Here is an 18,185-nt window from a genome sequence, read left to right on the forward strand (position 1 = left end):
TAAAAGCGGAATCCTACAAGATCCTGCCAGCCATTTCGGGGGGGGGGGGGGGGCCTGCCCCTTGGCTTCACCAATCACTTCTCAAACTTCTGATTTTTTGCCAATTTAATAAGTGAAACATGGGATCTCAGTGTGTTCTGGATTTCCTCTCTCCTTATGAGACACGAGGTTGAAACTTTCCCCGGTTTTTGAGAGTGATTTGTATTTCAGTTTCTGTGCACTGTTCATAGCCTTTGCCCATTTGTCACGTGCAGATTTTCCAAAATCCAACTTCACGTGATTCCAAGTTTTTCTAGCACAGGCTAGGGTATCTGGAGGGTGGGAGACTTGCCCTAGAGAAACCACCTCACCCTCCTCCCCTTCCTCAGCCGTGGGGGAGGGGGCAGGGATCAGGTGTCCTTCCATGGCTGCCTGTGCATCCCTGGTCGGAGGCATCCCTCTGATTCAGCCTGGCTCTGATGCCTCCTCTGATGGGGTATTTAAGGTTGCCCTGGGCCAGAGTTCACCTGCACCTCTTCCCCTTTCCCGCCCTCCCCCCACTGGAGACCATCCCTCCCAGAGAGGCCACCGTATGTCTGTCTGGTCCTAGAGGTACATACATGCTCCCAACCCTTTCTCCAGCTTGGGCAGCCCCTGGGCACCTGGCCACCTGGGCAGCCCCCTACCCCTGGCACTTGCTAACCTCTGGGCTCCAGGGAACCTCAAGGAATTCTGGGCTCTTCTTTGCAAGGGCTGTTCTGAAGGCCACAAGAACAAAGATGAGGTCAGTATGCTTCATCTTCTAGGGCACACCAGGCCATACTCCCCTCAAACCTCACAGCATGAAGTCCCCCAGCAGGCCCCTGCCTTCAGAAATTCTTCGACGGAAAGAAGCACTAGTCCCATATTCAGTGTATCCCAGGCCTTGAGAAGCATGGGGAAGGGGGAGCACAACAGAAAGGACAAGACACCCTAGCCTCTGCTCTCCGAACCCTCTCCCAGGAGACTTGGGAGCGGGCCTACAGGCTCCACAGCCCTGTGACTCCTGGCTGGAGCCTCCGTTCTTGCAGGAGCCCAGGGATTTTTCCAAGGAACCCTGGGAACCACTGCCCTCTTTGCATGGAACATGGCACCCCCAAAACCCAAGCTCCTCCCCACTTCCCCCTTATCTTTTATCAAGGCAGGGTGCAGGGAGGGGGCCGCCCTAAGCTGCAGCAGAAATTTGAATAGAACCTAGCAGCAATTCCAGAACAACTGGAAAAATCCTGCTCTACAGCCTCCGAGGCTTTCATCACCCTGTTTGGAGCTTTCTCCTTTATATATTCCCCTTCTAATCATGCCTTTTGGTTTATAAACCATGTGCACAGTTTTTCAAGAACTTCAAAGTAAAAGTCAGTCATCGGCGATGCTTCTTAATCTTAATTAGTATATTTAGTGGATGAGCCTGCTGGCATTGCTATAGCTCGATTCTTAACTTCAGCTTCTGGTGCAGAGGTGGCTGTCACTGGTTTGTTTGTTCGTTTGTTTGTTTGTTTTTAATTTACAGCCAAGTTACTTAGCATATAGTGCAATAATGATTTCAGGAATATATTCCAGTGACTCATCCCCTATGTATAACGCCCGGTGCTCACACTTAATGCCCCTTACACATTTAGCCCATCCCCCCCACCCACAACCCCTCCAGCAACCCTCAGTTTGTTCTCCGTATTTATGAGTCTCTTCTGTTTTGTCTCCCTCCTTGTTTTTATATTATTTTTGCTCCCTTTCCTTTATGTTCATCTGTGTTGTAACTTAAGTGCCACATACGAATGAGGTCATATGATATTTGTCTTTCTCTGACCTGTCACTGGTATTTTAGTGGGAGCTGACAGCCGAGGGTACCTCACCCAAGAGTTCACTCTGGTCTCCTGCTGATAAAGGACAAATGCTCAAACTCCCCACACGGGCCAGACAGAGAGCAGGAAAGTACACACGGAGTGGACATCAAGGAATGGGGGAAGGTTCCGTTCCTGGTTGTGTCAGTTCTGTGACCTCAGCAAGCCCCTGTCCCTCCGGCAAGCGGGGATAGGCTGGGGGCTCTTGGGCGCCTTCTCAATTCTCCCCACCCACTCGCTCTGACTTTCACATCCTAATTCTTTGTTGCTTGCTTCCACTGAACACCTGCTGTGTGCAGAAATGGTGAGGCCCGGGGCACCTGGGTGGCTCAGTCGATTAAGTGTCTGACTCTTGGTTTCAGCTGGGTTCATGACCATTCAGTTCATGAGTTCAGGCCCCATGTCAGGCTCTGCGCTGGTGGCACAGAGCCTGCTTAGGATTCTCTCTCTCCCTCTCTCTCTATCCCTCCCCAGTTCTCTCTCTCTCTCTCTCTCTCTCAAAATAAATAAATAAACATGGCACAAAAACAGACACTCAGATCAATGGAACAGAATAGAGAACCCAGAAATGGACCCACAAACGTATGGCCAACTAATCTTTGACAAAGCAGGAAAGAATATCCAATGGAATGAAGACAGTCTCTTCAGCAAATGGTGCTGGGAAAACTGGACAGCGACACGCAGAAGAATGAACCCAGACCACTTTCTTACACCAGACACAAAAATAAACTCAAAATGGATGAAAGACCTGAATGTAAGACAGGAAACCATCAAAATCCTAGAGGAGAAAGCAGGCAAAGACCTCTTTGATCTTAGCCACAGCAACTTCTTAGTCAACATATCTCTGGAGGCAACAGAAACAAAAGCAAAAATGAACTATTGGGACCTCATCAAAACGAAAAGCTTCTGCACAGCGAAGGAAACAATCGGCAAAACTAAAAGGCAACTGACAGAATGGGAGAAGATATTTGCAAACAGCATATCAGATAAAGGGTTAGTATCCAAAATCTATAAAGAACTTACCAAACTCAACACCCAAAAAACAAATAACCCAGTGAAGAAATGGGCAAAAGACATGAATAGACACTTCTCTAAAGAAGACATCCAGATGGCCAACCGACACATGAAAACATGCTCAACATCAGGGCAATACAAATCAAAACCACAATGAGATACCACCTCACACCTACCAGAATGGCTAACATTAACAACTCAGGCGACAACAAATGTTGGCGAGGGTGCAGAGAAAGAGAATCTCTTTTGCACTGCTGGTGGGAATGCAAGCTGGTGCAGCCACTCTGGAAAACAGTATGGAGGTTCTTCAAAAAATTAAAGATAGAACTACCCTACGACCCAGCAATTGCACTACTAGGTATTTATCCAAGGGATACAGGTGTGCTGTTTCGAAGGGACACATGCACCCCCATGTTTATAGCAGCACTATCAACAATAGCCAAAGGATGGAAAGAGCCCAAATGGCCATCGACAGATGAATGGATAAAGAAGATGTAGTATACATATACAATGGAGTATTATTCAGCAATCAAAAAGAATGAAATGTTGCCATTTCAACTATGTGGATGGAACCGGAGGGTATTATGCTAAGTGAAATTAGTCAGTCAGAGAAAGACAAATTCAGATGACTTCACTCATATGAGGACATTAAGACACAGAACAGATGAACATAAGGGAAGGGAAGCAAAAATAATATAAAAACAGGGAGGGGGACAAAACAGAAGAGACTCATAAATACGGAGAACAAACTGAGGGTTACTGGAAGGGTTGTGGGAGGGGGGTGGGCTAAATGGGTCAGGGGCACTAAGGAAGCTACTCCTGAAATCACTGTTGCACTATATGCTAACTAATTTGGATGTAAATTCAAAAAATAAAATTAAAAATAAATAAATAAACAAACAAAAAAAGAAATGGGGAAGACCTCCAAATGATTAAATACTTCATCTTGTTCTCAGAGTGCTTTGGTTCCTTGAAGGGCTGCTTTAAAAATGCCATCATCCTCAACTTTTCCAGAAATCTAAAGTAAAAGGCTTATTTATTTATTTATTTATTTATTTTACAACAGCCGAGGTTTTCCTGCCCTCCCTTGTGCCTGCCATCACCCGCAGGCCTCTTCACCTGGGGTCCTTCGAGACTACTTTCTCCTTCCTCCATCACACACTCTGACACGGCTCAGTCGTGTTCTGGCCTCTGCCATCTGTTCTCCACGGCCCTTCTCCTGGTGCTTGTCATTTACCGCTTTTTGCCAATAGGAACATCTAGTTTGTCCTTTGGGCCTCTGGCTTTCTTTTTCTTTCAAGGGCTTTCTTCATGTTGTAGATTCTGTACATGATAGATAGATGGTAGATAGATAGATAGATAGATAGATAGATGATGATAGCTATGATAGGTAGATAGACAGAATAGATAGGTAGGTAGAGAGATAGAAATATAGATGAATATCTCACCACTCTGTCATTTGAACAACTGCCTGTGGCAAAGAAATGTGCTCAACCCCTCTTTATCGCTGCCTAGTTTCCAGGTTTAAAATTAATTTCACCGATTTCTGTTGCATCATCAGGGAAGCAGTGCTGTTCACAGTTGGTCCACCACAATCGATTTCGTCTTAGGCATAGATCCTGTCTCAGGACCTACCCCCCTTCCTGTCTTCTGTGCGAGTGTGCCGGGCTGCTAGGATGTATCGCTGACAGGTGGCGTGGCGGGAAGCACGTGGCTCCAGAGGACTCAGGGCCCAGCTGGAACTCAGCAGCTCCGTGGCCTTGAGAACGTTCCTCATCTCGCCTCTAAAGAAATGTTGCTTGGGTTAGAAACTCACTAAGCCGATGCCCAATGAGCTGTCACTGTAATTGGTATCTAACCTTCCAGGTTCTGGTGGGTTCAGACCCTGTTACAAGGACCGTGTTCAAATCTAGCTTCCTGCCAATGTGCCACCTCTCCCTGACCTCTGGCCCGACTCTCCCCTCGAACTCCTGCTTCCTTTCCCACCGTATCAGCTCAATAGCCCTAAAGGAAAACCAGGGTTCATCTTCACTTTTCTCCGTCTCGAGCCAAAAGCAAACCAACAAATCCAGTCTGGAAGTTCTGCCTCTGTCATCCCCCGGGCCTTGCTCTCTGGCTTCCTTCAGGTCTCTGCTTCCACTTCCTCTCGGAGAAGGCAGCCGATTGCGTCTAGTACCCTCCCTCCCTTCTCTTTCAGTTATTTGTACCCCCTCCGCATCAGTTAATCATTTGGAGGTACACCATTTCTGCTTCAGTAGGTGTTCGGTGTAAGCAGACAACCAGGAATTAGGATGTGAAAGTCAGGGAGCGTGGGTGGGGAGAATCGCGAAGGAGCTCAAGAGCACAAACCGTGTCTCCACTTGCTGGAGAGACAGGGGCTTGCTGGGGTCACCGAGCTTACACACGTGGGTTGCTTCCCGATCTTGGCTATGGTAAATAACGCTGCCAAAAACATAGGACTGCTTATATCTTTTTGAATTAGTGTTTTCATTTTCTTTGGCTAAATACCCAGTCGTGGGATGGCTGGATCATAGGTTAATTCTGTTTTTAATTTTTTAAGGAAGCTCCATTCTGTTTTCCACAGTAGCCGCGCAAGTTTGCATTCCTGCCAACACCGCACAAGGGTTCCTTTTTCTCCACATCCTCGCCAACATTTGTTGTTTCTCGTCTTTTTGATTCTAGCCGTTCTGACAGGTATAAGTTGATATCACATTGCGGGTTTGATTTGATTTCCCTGATGATGAGTGATGCTGAGCATCTTTTGACATGCGTCCGTTGGCCATCTGGATGTCTTCTTTGGAGAAATGTCAATTGCCCATTTTAATTGGGTTGTTTGGTTTTTTGGTGTTGAGCTGTATGTGTTCTTTATATATTTTGGATACTAACCCTTTATCAGATGTGTCATTTGCAAATAGCTTCTCTCGTTCACTAGATTGCCTTGCCATTTTGTTGACACTCCACTTTGCCATGCAAAGGCTTTTTATTCTGGTGTAGTCCCAACAGTTCATTCTTGCTTTTGTTTCCCTTGCCTGAGGAGACATATCTAGAAAAATGTTTCTACAGCCAATGTCAGAGAAATTACTGCCTGTGTTCTCTTCTAGGATTTTTATGGTTTCAGGTCTCACATTTAGATCCTTAACTCATTTTGGGTTTACTTTTGTGTACAGCGTAAGAAAGCGGTCCAGTTTCATTCTTGTGCATGTAGCTGTCTGGTTTTCCCGGCACCATTTATCGGAGATTGCCTTTTCCCCATTGTACGTTCTTGTCTCCTTTGTTGTAGATTAATTGACCATATAAGCATGGGGTTTTTTTTCTGGGCTGTTTATTCTGTTTCATTGGTCTAGGTGTCTATTTTTGTGCCAGTAGCAGACTGTTTGGGTTTTCCCCTCAGTTACTTCTATCCCCCTCCCCCTCAGTTATTTCTATACAGTTATATTTCCTATTCAGCCACCGTCTGGGTTCCACAAGAACCAGGGCCTCAGAGAACCCCTCCCCTCACCACCTCTGAAGCTAGTGCTGCCCCCGTGCGGCCATGATGCACTGGGGCTTTGCCCCATGTGCAGAGCAGGCTGGTGCCTGTGCCTTGCCCCCCCCCCCATCGCCCTTCTGCCCTTCCCGCCCTTCCCACCACTGACTCCCCAATTTCCGAATTTCCACTTCAAAATTTCCTAGGGTCCGTCTCTCCTCTGTTTGGGTATTCCATTCCCTTCCTCTCCTTTGTTCCTGCTGAAAACACCTAAATGTTCCCAGCGGCACGTCCACAGCAGGGCAGCCTGTGTCTTCCTCCTGGTCTCTGCTTTTCTACGTTTCCTACAACGAGCGCACGCGTGGTGGCAGGTCACCCTGACCGCAGAGCGTCTTCTAAGGCAGCTTTACGAGCTCCTTCTCTTGCTGGGGCTTTTCTACCAAACCAGAAACTTCATCGTTTTCCCTCTATTACCCGAACCCCTCCTCTCTGGCCTTCATACTTTGCTGGTGGGGGTGGGGTTGTGGGAGTGCTCACAGAGCAAGGCAAGCACGGCATGTCCTCGGGATTCTAAGATACAGATTCTGGGACCAGGAATAACCGCTGAAATGGCGCAGCTGACCTGGGAGAGGCCGGGCCTGCCTCCCTCCTAAGGAGCCCATGTTCTCATGGAGGCCCACCTGTCCCTTGTGACGGCATTCAAGCCCTGTTCCCTCTAGGCCACCTCCTCCCACCCTCTGCCTGGATGGCTGACACACCCCACAGTCACCAGCACCCTGGGTTCCTCCCTGAAGACAAGGCGGGGTCTTCAGTGGGGTCCTACTAACAATCCTCCCCAAGTGTTTCTTCCGGAGTTGCCGGGGCCTTCTGCTGGATAACCCATGCTCCGCCCCCAGCTCCAGGCAGTGACCTTGAACTGCCCTCTGTGATGTTCTGATTGACCAGGGAGCACAGCTCCCCCACTCAGGGCTCCCCATGATCTGCTGCTCACCCCAACCCTTCCCTGCAAATACCCTCCCCCGCCGGCCCTGTGCGTAGTTTGCCTTCTCTTCTTTGTGGTACTTGTCCTCCCCTGTGGCCCCTACTAGCCACGCGAAGGCCAGGCCTGGTCTTCCAGGCTGTCCCTGGTGCTCCCATGGGTCTGCTTCAGAGCAAGTGCCCAGATGACTCATTTGGATGGACTGCATGCCCTCAACCCTTGTAGAACATTCTTCCCTACAGCACTTGCTTCCTCCCCCCTCGACTGTCTCCTGACACCCCCTCCTCTCTCCCACCCAGCTCTGCTCTCCAGCAAGACTTCTGTCTCCGACAGGCAGCTGACATGACCCAACCTGGCCAAAGCGAGGGGCAGCATGGGGCTGAGCTCCTGGGTGGCCCCTGCCCCCACACCTGCTGAAGATGCTGCAGTTCTGCTCCTCCATAAGGATCTTGCTCAAGGCTGGTCTGCGGACTCACCGTGTTGGCATCCCAGGCCTCACCCTGGATGTCTTGAGTCAGACTCTGTGTCTTAACAAGAGCCTGAGGTGACTCCTTGCATGAGCATCTGAAAAGCCCTGGTCTAGGGGACGTACCTGCCCCTGCCCACCGTGCCATCACCCTCGCCCCCAGCAGCTGGTTTGGGTTGCCACAGCTGGGCTTGCAGCCAGCTTTCTCCTCCCCTCCCCACCTCCGTCTCCCATGTGCCCTGACCTCCCAGGCTACTGACTCATGGGGGAGGCCCCCTGGCCCTCAGCCTAACGCTGGGAGGTTTAACAGTCACCCTTGGCTCATGTGCCCGAAGCCACACAGCTAGCACAGAGAACAGACTAGAACCCCCACTCCTGCCTCTGATTCATCCCTGCCAGCCTTCAACCAATCTTTACAACAGCATCTTTTAACCACATCACATGGAGTCCAGGTTCCCCCAGCAAACAAGTCAGACAGATGGGGGTGTGGTCCTCACCATGCCATTTACTGGCTGTGTGATCCCAGGCAAGGTGCCAGAGCTCTCCGACTTGCGGCTTCCTTATCTGTAAAGCAGTGGTAATTAGCACATGGACCTCAGGGAGGTAATTCATCCATTTGTTCATTGCTGTGAATGACCACGGTTTACAGGGTGCTGTTGTGTGCCTAGCACCAGAGACAGCACTGAGCAGAAGAGACCATATCCTGTCCTTCAGGAGCTTCCTAAGAAGGAAATGTGGGCAGACGCGGAGCAAAGACGTGTAAACACTGCCAGCAGGTGCCAGGCATGGACAACACATCAGCAGGGCTCAGTTGAGTGAGTGAGTGGATGAATGAATGAATGAATGACACAAATACAGCTTCTCCACAAGCCCTCCCTGTTCCAATCACAAACGTACCCCATGCTCGTCCACCCTGAAGACACCTGGAACAGAGAGATGTGGGCTTAAGGCCACTGAGGAGTTTAAGAAAATCATGAGGAGATGGGAGGAGGGCTGCCGGGCTCTCCAGCAGTTAATGGATCTAGAAGAATTGGAGTCATTATAAAAAATATTTCAGATGTAGAACACATTGCCTGAAATAGGCGATAATTGAGGTGGAATCAGAGTTGTTTTTCAGAGTTCCACAATTTTTCAGTGTGTGTGTGTGTGTGTGTGTGTGTGTGTGTGTGTGTGTCTTAAAGATGGAATACATTTTCTCAGGGTTTCAGAGACCTGCCACTTACAGACAATGATACGGATGGTTTGAGAACAACCCCAGGGCTCTTACCATGCCATGAGCTTCCCTCTCAGGGCTCTCTGAGCCGCCCTGGATCTCAGATTTGGAGAGCCAGCTAGGAGCCACAGCAACACGCACCTGCACCCACGTTTTCTGGATGAGACATTGAGGCCCATACTTGCCCAGTGTAAGCAGGTGATTACAGGCAGCAGAAAATGGATATTCAAACCCAAGTCCCCTGCTTCCCAGCCAAACGCCCTTCACTGGACATCGTGCAGGCTTCTGTGAGCTCACAACAACGCCCGGCCAACACTGGCAGTCAGCACTGATACAACCAGGCTGAATCTCCAGTGGATCGTGCCAACCAAAGGGAGCCAGACGCCCGAGGCTCTCTGCCGCGTAGTTCTATCTCCAGGACAGCCAGGCAAAGGCAAATGGGAAATGTACACAGATGGGTGGTCACCAGTGGGTGCGGTGGGGGGAGGGGGGGTGCCGACTGTAGTGGGACACAGGGAACTTTTGGGGTGAGAATGTGTCCTGTATCTTGATCAGGGTGGTGGTTACACTAAATGTACACATTCGCCAAAACTCCTAGAACCACACATTAACGAGGGCCAAATCTACTGTGTGTAAATTATACCACCATTTTTAAAAAAGCAACCTAGGGGCGCCTGGGTGGCTTAGTCAGTTGAGCGTCCAACTTCAGCTCAGGTCACGATCTCGCGATCCGTGAGTTCGAGCCCCGCGTCGGGCTCTGGGCTGATGGCTCAGAGCCTGGAGCCTGCTTCCAATTCTGTGTCTCCCTCTCTCTCTGCCCCTCCCCCATTCATGCTCTGTCTCTCTCTGTCTCAAAAATAAATAAATGCTAAAAAAAAAAAAATTTTAAAAAGCAACCTAAAATAATACGTGGTGATGATAAGAATCATCATCTTCAATGCCAAAACCCGGTCTGTGTTCAGGGCCACGACGCGGAGGCCTTGGAGATGCTCTCGGTCAGAGCAGGGAGATGCCCTGCTCCTAACAGTCAGCTTCAGACACTCTTCCCAGGAGGTTTTTCAACCGCACACCCCCAAATCAGCGTGCCCCAACCCCAAGCGGGCTTTGCTTCCTCTTACCTCGCAGGCAGTGAGCGGCATTGACCTGCCCCGTTGCCCTGGCCCATCGCCTGCCTTTGGGACGGCCCCTCCCTGCTGCTCCCCAAACCTCCGTGTGTCACCGATCCTGTCATTCCTCTTGCACACCTTCCCCGCCCCAGCATCGACCTGCCACGCCTGGTGATACCTGTGTGATACCTGCCCTCTGGCCTTGGGCCCCCAGCCCAGCCTGCCCAGAGCTCCTGGGGCCCTGCCACCTCCTCACCCACGGTCAGCAAGGACGCACTCAGAGCTCCCTGACCTGGTTCAGGGACCTCCACGGACTGGCCCCAGCACACAGTTAACTCCTGCACTGCCTGCTCCCCTGCCAACTGCAGCCACAGGACCTCTGCCCACTTGCTGCCCCCAGATCAAGCTGAGAACAGCCTTGGCACCAGAGTCTCGACCCTTAGGAGGCATAAAGGCAAGGGAAAGGGGGGAGAAGGAGATGTCAGCGAGTCAGGCGTCTCCTAACATCCTAAAAACCTCAACGGCTTCCGTCTGGACGCGGCCAGCAATGGGCAATTCACTGCCCCTCGCCACCCCCCCAGAGCAGCCGCTCGCCTTCCGCCAGCTCTGAAATCCAGAGCTGAAGTCTGTCCTTGCCTGTGGTCTGAATTCGCCCCGCTCCCTGCCCCAGACCGCAGAGAGCAGTTGTGTGACGACCTTGACCTCAGCCCTCCTGGGTCTTCTCTCCCAACCCGAGCTCAGAGCAGACGGCCTCCCCGTCCATTTGGCCAGAACAGAAGCCTCTCATTCTCTCTCTCTCTCATCCCCTTGCTGGGAATGGAAACCGCCCCTCCTGCCTGCGGGCTGTGGGTTCCTCGCCACGTTTGTAATAAACTCTGCCCTCCCAGGTACTCCTGAGAGGGATGTCCCTCCAGATGTGACCTCTTGGCCACTCGTCTCTGGCCACCTGAAATCGCAGCTCTATTGTCTGAGGCAAAGGATTAGCCAGCAGGATGGGACCCCTCCAATAGATCCCGCAGGGCGTACCTGGCATTTAGGGATCGGGACATGAATGCTGGGACTACTGGGGGCTTGCTGGGGTCACGCAGCTGGCCCTGGTGCCGAAGGAGCTCCCTAGGCCCCCACAAGTCGGGTCAAGCTGCCCCAAGGCAGGCCCTTGTCTTCGTGCTCTCTGACCTCTAACACCTTAACACTTGTTTCGCTTGGCTGATTATTTATGGGCAGGGTCATTAATCAAACATCCTCAGACTTGCAGGCAGGTAGGAAAGGAGGCAACATCCCAGGACAAACCTCCTGTATCTGTGTCATTAGGCAAAAAAAAAAAAAAAAAAAGATTTAAAAAGATATGCTCTGCCTGGAGCAAGGGAAGCCACCCTCCTGAATATTCTAAGATCACGTGACCACCTGCCCTGAAAGGGATTTGGACTGAGGTGAAGGAAGGAGAAGGGGGTTGGGAACTCACCCATGAGGAACTTGGAGGGCGGGGCTCGGGGAAGCCGAGCACTAGCGTGAGCAGAGGGGGGCGGTGGGAAGTGGGGTGCCTCAAGTCCAGGTCCCCATTCTTTACGTTTTACAGAGGAAAACAGAGGCAGAAAAGGCGGTTCTTAAGCTCTCCTGAGTCTCTAAAGTCGTTGACCACTCAATAGAAGTTCTGCACCTGTAATCAAGAAAGATGTACCTGCACATGTACCGCCTCTGCATACAATTTAAGGACCACTTGAACCTCCACAGAGTCCGTGGGACCCCAGGTTCTGAACCCTCGGAGGGATGGGAAGCCACAGAGATCTCGAGCGTGCTTTCCCGTTTGCACACCGTCCTAACCGGCGTATGCTCCGCTCAAGGAGCCACCTGGTCCCTCGCCACTCTGAGAGCCCGTACCCTAGAAGGCCCATGTTGGGAAGAAACTGGGGTTTGCCTGGACAGTCCTGGTGTAATCCTATCACACCCCTTTTCCTATGAAGAGGGCCCTGGTTCAGATGATATCCACTAATGGTCACCCCAGAGGGAGGGAACCGTTCTGTTACCCAAGTCGGTGGGGTGGGGGAGGGCTTGTCCCCACAGCAGCCATACATCATCCTATCAGAGAGGCCACTAACCCACAACTAGACCCAGCCGCCAGAGGATGGCAAGAGGTTTGTCCTCGCAGGATTCAAGTTTTGCATCCCCGAATTCACTGTTGTGTGACCACTACTCGCTGATGGCCCTTTTGAGTTTCCCCAAGACTTTAGTTTTGAGTCTGTTCATACGTCTTCCCTTTCTTTGCTTTGGTTTCCTGGAGTTCTCCTGTTTTTGCACTCTCTCTCTTGAATGACTCAGAAGATGTTTACTTGAAAGCTAGTTATACAAGCCACTTGAAGCATTTTCCCCAAAGCACATCCTATGAATAGAATAAACAAACTTCAATTCTAAAATGATACTTGAGTGCATCCAAAATTGCAGTGGTTAAACTGTAATTTTCATTGACAAAGACACAGCCACCCAGATATGCAGATTATTCCAAATTTCATCAAATCTGAATGGGAGTGGAAGGCCAGACTCTGAATGGAATATTTCGCCCCGATGACCCTAACTGCAAAGTGTTCTCTTTCTGTTCCAAAGTGCTCAAACCGATGGAGCTGGAGAAGATATCTGAAGGTTTGAAAAAGCCCTGGAAGAAACTGATGAGTGGTCCTCGGGAGACCGATGACGAACGGGCCAAGGTGAGACCCGACGTAGCCTCAGAAGAGGGAACGCCCCACGCCCTGGACCGAGAGACACAAGACACAGAAGCCCACGGCTTCATCCGAATTCAGAGAAACTCCATCTTCAATCGCTCCGTGAGACGCAGAAGCAAAGGCAAGGCCAGAGACGCTCCTGAACAGAACACCCGCCACCCGGCAGGTCAGTACCGTGGGCCGCTGGCACAGCTGTCCCTTGACACGCAGGTGAAGCCATCAGGGCTGAAAGGCCCTGATGAAAATAAAGAAGAATAAGAGGCCTTGCAACCTAGCAAGGACAGGTCCATTAAAGGAAACATTTTGAAGTTGATACCTAAAGAATTCAAATTCCCCCAAGATGATGATGAGGGTCCTTCAGGAGAAAGTGTTGACCCAAACTGTAAGGTAAGACTGGCTTCTATCGGAAAGAGACAGCTTGCTCTAGGACTCAACAGAACACCCAGATGTGCATGCATCCCAGCAGGGAGGCTTGGAGCTGTCCACATTTGGGTGCGTCTGGGGACAGGAGTTTCCTGAGTGGTGACATCGCACCCTTGTTCTCTCGCTGGTGCTGCGACGGCCAGAGCTCCTGCTGTCCTGGGAATGTCTGAGATGAATACCTCGGGAATAGCTTTGCAGCTGGATTCCTTAATCTTTTAACCCAGCTCCTGGTATATCTGCCCGAAGTATATTTTATCTGCCCGAAGTGTATTTCTTTTTTTTTTCTTTATTTTTTTTAATGTTTATTTATTTTTGAGACAGAGAGAGACAGAGCATGAATGGGGGGGGGGGCAGAGAGAGAGGGAGACACAGAATCAGAAACAGGCTCCAGGCTCTGAGCCATCAGCCCAGAGCCTGACGCGGGGCTCGAACTCACGGACCGCGAGATCGTGACCTGAGCTGAAGTCGGACGCTTAACCGACTGCACCACCCAGGCGCCCCCCGAAGTGTATTTCTTGAGCAGAATGAAGCTCAGAAACTTTTACAAACGAGGGAGTTGTCAGAGCTACGACCGAAATACTATATTCGTGGAAGCTGGGTGAATGGTACATTATATTACTCTCTTGCCTTTCGTGTGTGTTCGAAAACCTTAATAAATTAAAAGTTAGAAACACGCCCACACGCAAAGGAAGTTAGAGTCTCTGCCCTTGAGGGACCCACAATATTGTGATGATGTCATTCTACTGCAAGTGATGCATCAAAGTTTACAAGAGAGGTAACGGCAAAAAACGAGACCCTTCTGGTGGGGTTAGGAAAGATTCGTCAAAGAAGATGATATTTTAGACGAGTCATGAAGGGTGCATAAGGACATGGCCAGAGAGAGAACAGGAGCTAACTTGGCTGAGCACTTGTAGGTACTCAGTGCTAAGGGTGTCCTTACCATACCCATTTGACAGATTAAAAAAAAAACCCTGAAGCAAACAGAAATTGAGTCACTTGCCCTAAATCACACAGCTGGTGCGTGGCCGGGCTTGAACTGGAGTTTAGATCCTTCTAGTCCCAAAGCCTGTGCATGGGGACAAGGGGTTAGGGTGGCTCTCTCTAACAGAAATATAACGCAAGCCACATACATCATTTAAAATTTTCCAGGGGCCACATTTAAAAAGGAAAAAGAAATGGCTAATATTCATTTTAACATGTTAGTGAACACAATGCATCCAAAATATTACCGTTCTATCATGTAGTCAATAATCAATATAAAAAATGTGTAATAAGACATTTTGCATTTTTTTTTTGCACTCAGTCTTTAAAATCTGTTGATGGGGCGCCTGGGTGGCGCAGTCAGTTAAGCGTCCGACTTCAGCCAGGTCATGATCTCGCGGTCCGTGAGTTCGAGCCCCGTGTCAGGCTCTGGGCTGATGGCTCGGAGCCTGGAGCCTGTTTCCCATTCTGTGTCTCCCTCTCTCTCTGCCCCTCCCCCGTTCATGCTCTGTCTCTCTCTGTCCCAAAAATAAATAAATGTTGAAAAAAAATTAAAAAAAAATAAATAAATAAAATCTGTTGAGTGTTTTATACTTACGGCCCCTCTCAATTTGCATGCTCAGTTTTCACTGGAAATATTTGATCTGGATTTAGCTTTCATAAAATGTACAGTCAGAAAAAGATTTACATATCCAGATTGTTCCAAATATCCTTAAAAGTTTTCCAGTAACTGAACTGAGTATCAGTTTTTACATTTCAATTTAAACTAATTTACGTTTTTTTTTTTCAACGTTTTTTATTTATTTTTGGGACAGAGAGAGACAGAGCATGAACGGGGGAGGGGCAGAGAGAGAGGGAGACACAGAATCGGAAACAGGCTCCAGGCTCCGAGCCATCAGCCCAGAGCCCGACGCGGGGCTCGAACTCACGGACCGCGAGATCGTGACCTGGCTGAAGTCAGACGCTTAACCGACTGCGCCACCCAGGCGCCCCATAAACTAATTTAAGTTTTAAAAACATGAAGAATTTACTTCCTGGGTCACACCAGCCACGTTTCAAATGCACAACGGCCACACGTGGCTGACAGTGGCCCAGGGATGGCACAGGGTTGGAGCACGACAAGCAGACAGAAGAGCAGATACGGCCGCCCAAGGCCAGGGGCCGGGGGTCTTTCTGAGCAGAAGCAAAGGCGAGTATCTGAGGTGAGGCTGGAGAGGGGACCCAGGTCAGGGGGGAAAGAGTTTGTGGCTTCTCAAGCCCAGTCGGGAACCCTGACGCCCATGTAGACTAGAACAGGGTCGCTTCACTTCTTGCCATCCTCATAGCTGCCATTTATGTCCAGACCATAAGGTTTTCATCAGACTCGGAGTTGTATTTTTAAAATGACTCCCTGTTTCCCCTCCCTGCAGTTAACTCCTAGGACAGCCCAGAGCTTTCTGATCCAGAGTCCAAGGAGAAAATGCTCCCCCTGCTCTCGCTGGGGGGAGCGCACAAGCCGGCGCGTGGCACGGGGCTTCTCCTCCCCTCCCACCCAACAAAAGAAGGCTTGTGCTCCCGGTTCAGTTTGTGACTTAGGTGTGCGAGGTCAGCTGAATGGGTGCCCTTTCAAAGTCACACCCGAACACTGACTGACCACCCACCTACCGGCGGTCTGACGCCCCAGGGGAGGGAACTTGACTTATTTAACATCGATTAGGACTTGCGAAGTGACGTGTTAAAAGATTGACACGTTGCAAATGATTTTTTGTTCGGTAGAAACAGTAACACCAATGGTTCTGGTTTTACTGCCCTCTCAGACATTAACCAGGTTTGTATCTAAGTTTGCAATCCCATTTCCAATATTCTTTTTTCCACTGAGTGCATCGGCACGTGTGTGTGTGTGTGTGTGTGTGTGTGTGTACATGCATGTGAAGTTTCTTGCATCATAATTATAATTTTTGTAGAGATGGCGTGCCAGGTCACCAAATACGCGCAAGCCGTGGCAAATTCCCCTCCAGGGGCGTGACCGGAAGAAAGCCCTCTTCCCTCCTTCTTCCCTCCTGGGGTGAAGCTGCTACTATGCAGAGAGAATTGCCTGAAAGGGGGAAGATGCACGTTTTCTACCTCTGCCTTTCTTAAATGTCACAGGTTCACTGGAAAATGCACAGTCTGTGGATAAACCCCTGACCGTGAATGTCCCCCAGGGCAGAATGCCTCGGTGGAGAACCCCAGTACAGCCAGACCCAGGAGCCAAGAGAACAAGGTAAGAGAGGGCAAATCAGAGGAGGGGCCAGTTCATGACAAGATGTATCAGGACCGGTTGGTGCAAAGTACGGACAGCTGCAAGGTTGTCTTATGTTTGTTTGTTTGTTTGTTTTTTAAAGTAATTTTTATTTGCCTGTGTTTAAAAAAAAAAAAAAACTTCACCATCTCCTTTAAAAAAAAATAACCCATTGTTACTCTTCCATCATAAAACTGGGAGATTGTAGACATTACTGATTTCGAGAAGTAGAAAAGGAAAATTGTGTGTGGTGCCACCACCCAGAGAGGCTTTAATATGTTGTATCTGTTGCAAGGTGCTTTTTCCTGTATGTTTTATGCCTATTTTCTCTTCATAAAGTAGGATCTTACTATATATCCTGTCTTCAAACCTACTTAATAGTGTATCACAAACCCTTCTGCATGTTACTAAATATTTTTCTACACAATTATTCAATGGCTATAAAGTAATCTACAGTATGATAGGATTATAATTCATTAATCATGTTATGGTTGTTGGATGTTTGGGTATTGTAGCAGCTAGGACTAAATTTAGCTGCTTGTAACCAAAAAACACAGCTTAGAGTGACAGAGATCTATTTGACTCTTGAGTGAAAGAAGCCTGGGGGGTTGTGACAGCAACTACTTCATGCCTTCAGCTATCAAGGTGGCTGCCAGAGCTCCGGCCATCACAGCCACAGTTCAGATGGCAGGAAGAAGAAAAGCAGAGGGTGGTGGGGACTCGTGGTGGCCTACTCTGTTCTCCTCTTATGGAGCTTCCCTGAAGCCCACTCAACTACTGGTGCTTACATCTCATTGGCCCAAACTGACTGGGTCACACGGCCACCTCCATTTGCGCGCCAGGAAAGCCGGGAAATGTATCTCTTTCAAACCAGGTCTGTTTCCACCTCCGGAAATTGGCTCCACACCAAGGAATAAAAGAGAATGGATACGGGGAGAGGCAACAGCACTCTCCGACCCAAGGGAGTTCCAATTTTTTGCTGGTCTATGAGCCACACTATGAGAAATATCGTCGTGGCAAAATCCTGACACCCATTCCTCCTTATTTCCTTAAGTTCTTAGAAACTTCGCACCTTCTACAAATCCCGGGTTACAGGGAAATCGTGTTCCCATATTTGTACTGGGATAGACATCCTGTCGCAGAAACAGGTGGTGGGCATTCTTTTGCTCCCTGACACGGCTTTGATTATACATATAATTTAATCATTTAAATACATAACTTAATTAAAATATATATACGGACCTATTTCACTTACATGTAGTTATATCATAAAGGCAGCGGACTCCTGTTGCCTCTGTTCTGGCTTAAGAGCCAAAGAACGACACCGTAAATATCTTCCCACCCACACAGGACGCTCAACAGATGGTGGGGGAAGTCACTCTTAGCTCATCCCTCTTGTCCAGGGGTCAGCAGGAGTGACAGTACAAATATTTCACAAGCAGGGCCCAACTGCTGTCCCGGGGCGGGGGGGGGGGGGGCGGGGGGGGGCAGCGGAAAGACCCTGGGAGTAGGGAAAAGGGAAAGGACTCAGGACATGGCTCTTTCCCAAGCAGCACACAAATGTTTCCATATTTTCACAATCAATAAAAAAGAGGGTGAGGCTAAGGAGACTGGTTACCAGGCTTTGTTTTTGCTGGGGGATCATTGTCAGAGTTCTGGGAGCTGCCCACACCTTCCCACAGGGGTTCCCCCTTGTAGTTGCTGGGGCTC

At 49.5% G+C, this 18,185-nt stretch overlaps 1 protein-coding gene across 1 annotated transcript in view; it reads left to right on the forward strand.

Annotated features, from left to right (window-relative positions):
* Positions 1 to 12,706: 12,706 nt before the first annotated feature.
* NGEF (neuronal guanine nucleotide exchange factor) overlaps positions 12,707 to 18,185 on the forward strand; it is a 74,782-nt gene continuing 69,303 nt past the window's right edge. Inside the window, exons 1-2 of the mRNA XM_047873870.1 lie at positions 12,707 to 12,977; positions 16,343 to 16,457. Of these exons, the coding sequence (XP_047729826.1) occupies positions 12,707 to 12,977; positions 16,343 to 16,457 (386 nt within the window). The remainder of the gene's footprint in view (positions 12,978 to 16,342; positions 16,458 to 18,185) is intronic.

Source organism: Prionailurus viverrinus, chromosome C1 (assembly GCF_022837055.1).
Source record: "Prionailurus viverrinus isolate Anna chromosome C1, UM_Priviv_1.0, whole genome shotgun sequence".
NCBI classification, from domain to species: Eukaryota; Metazoa; Chordata; class Mammalia; order Carnivora; family Felidae; genus Prionailurus; species Prionailurus viverrinus.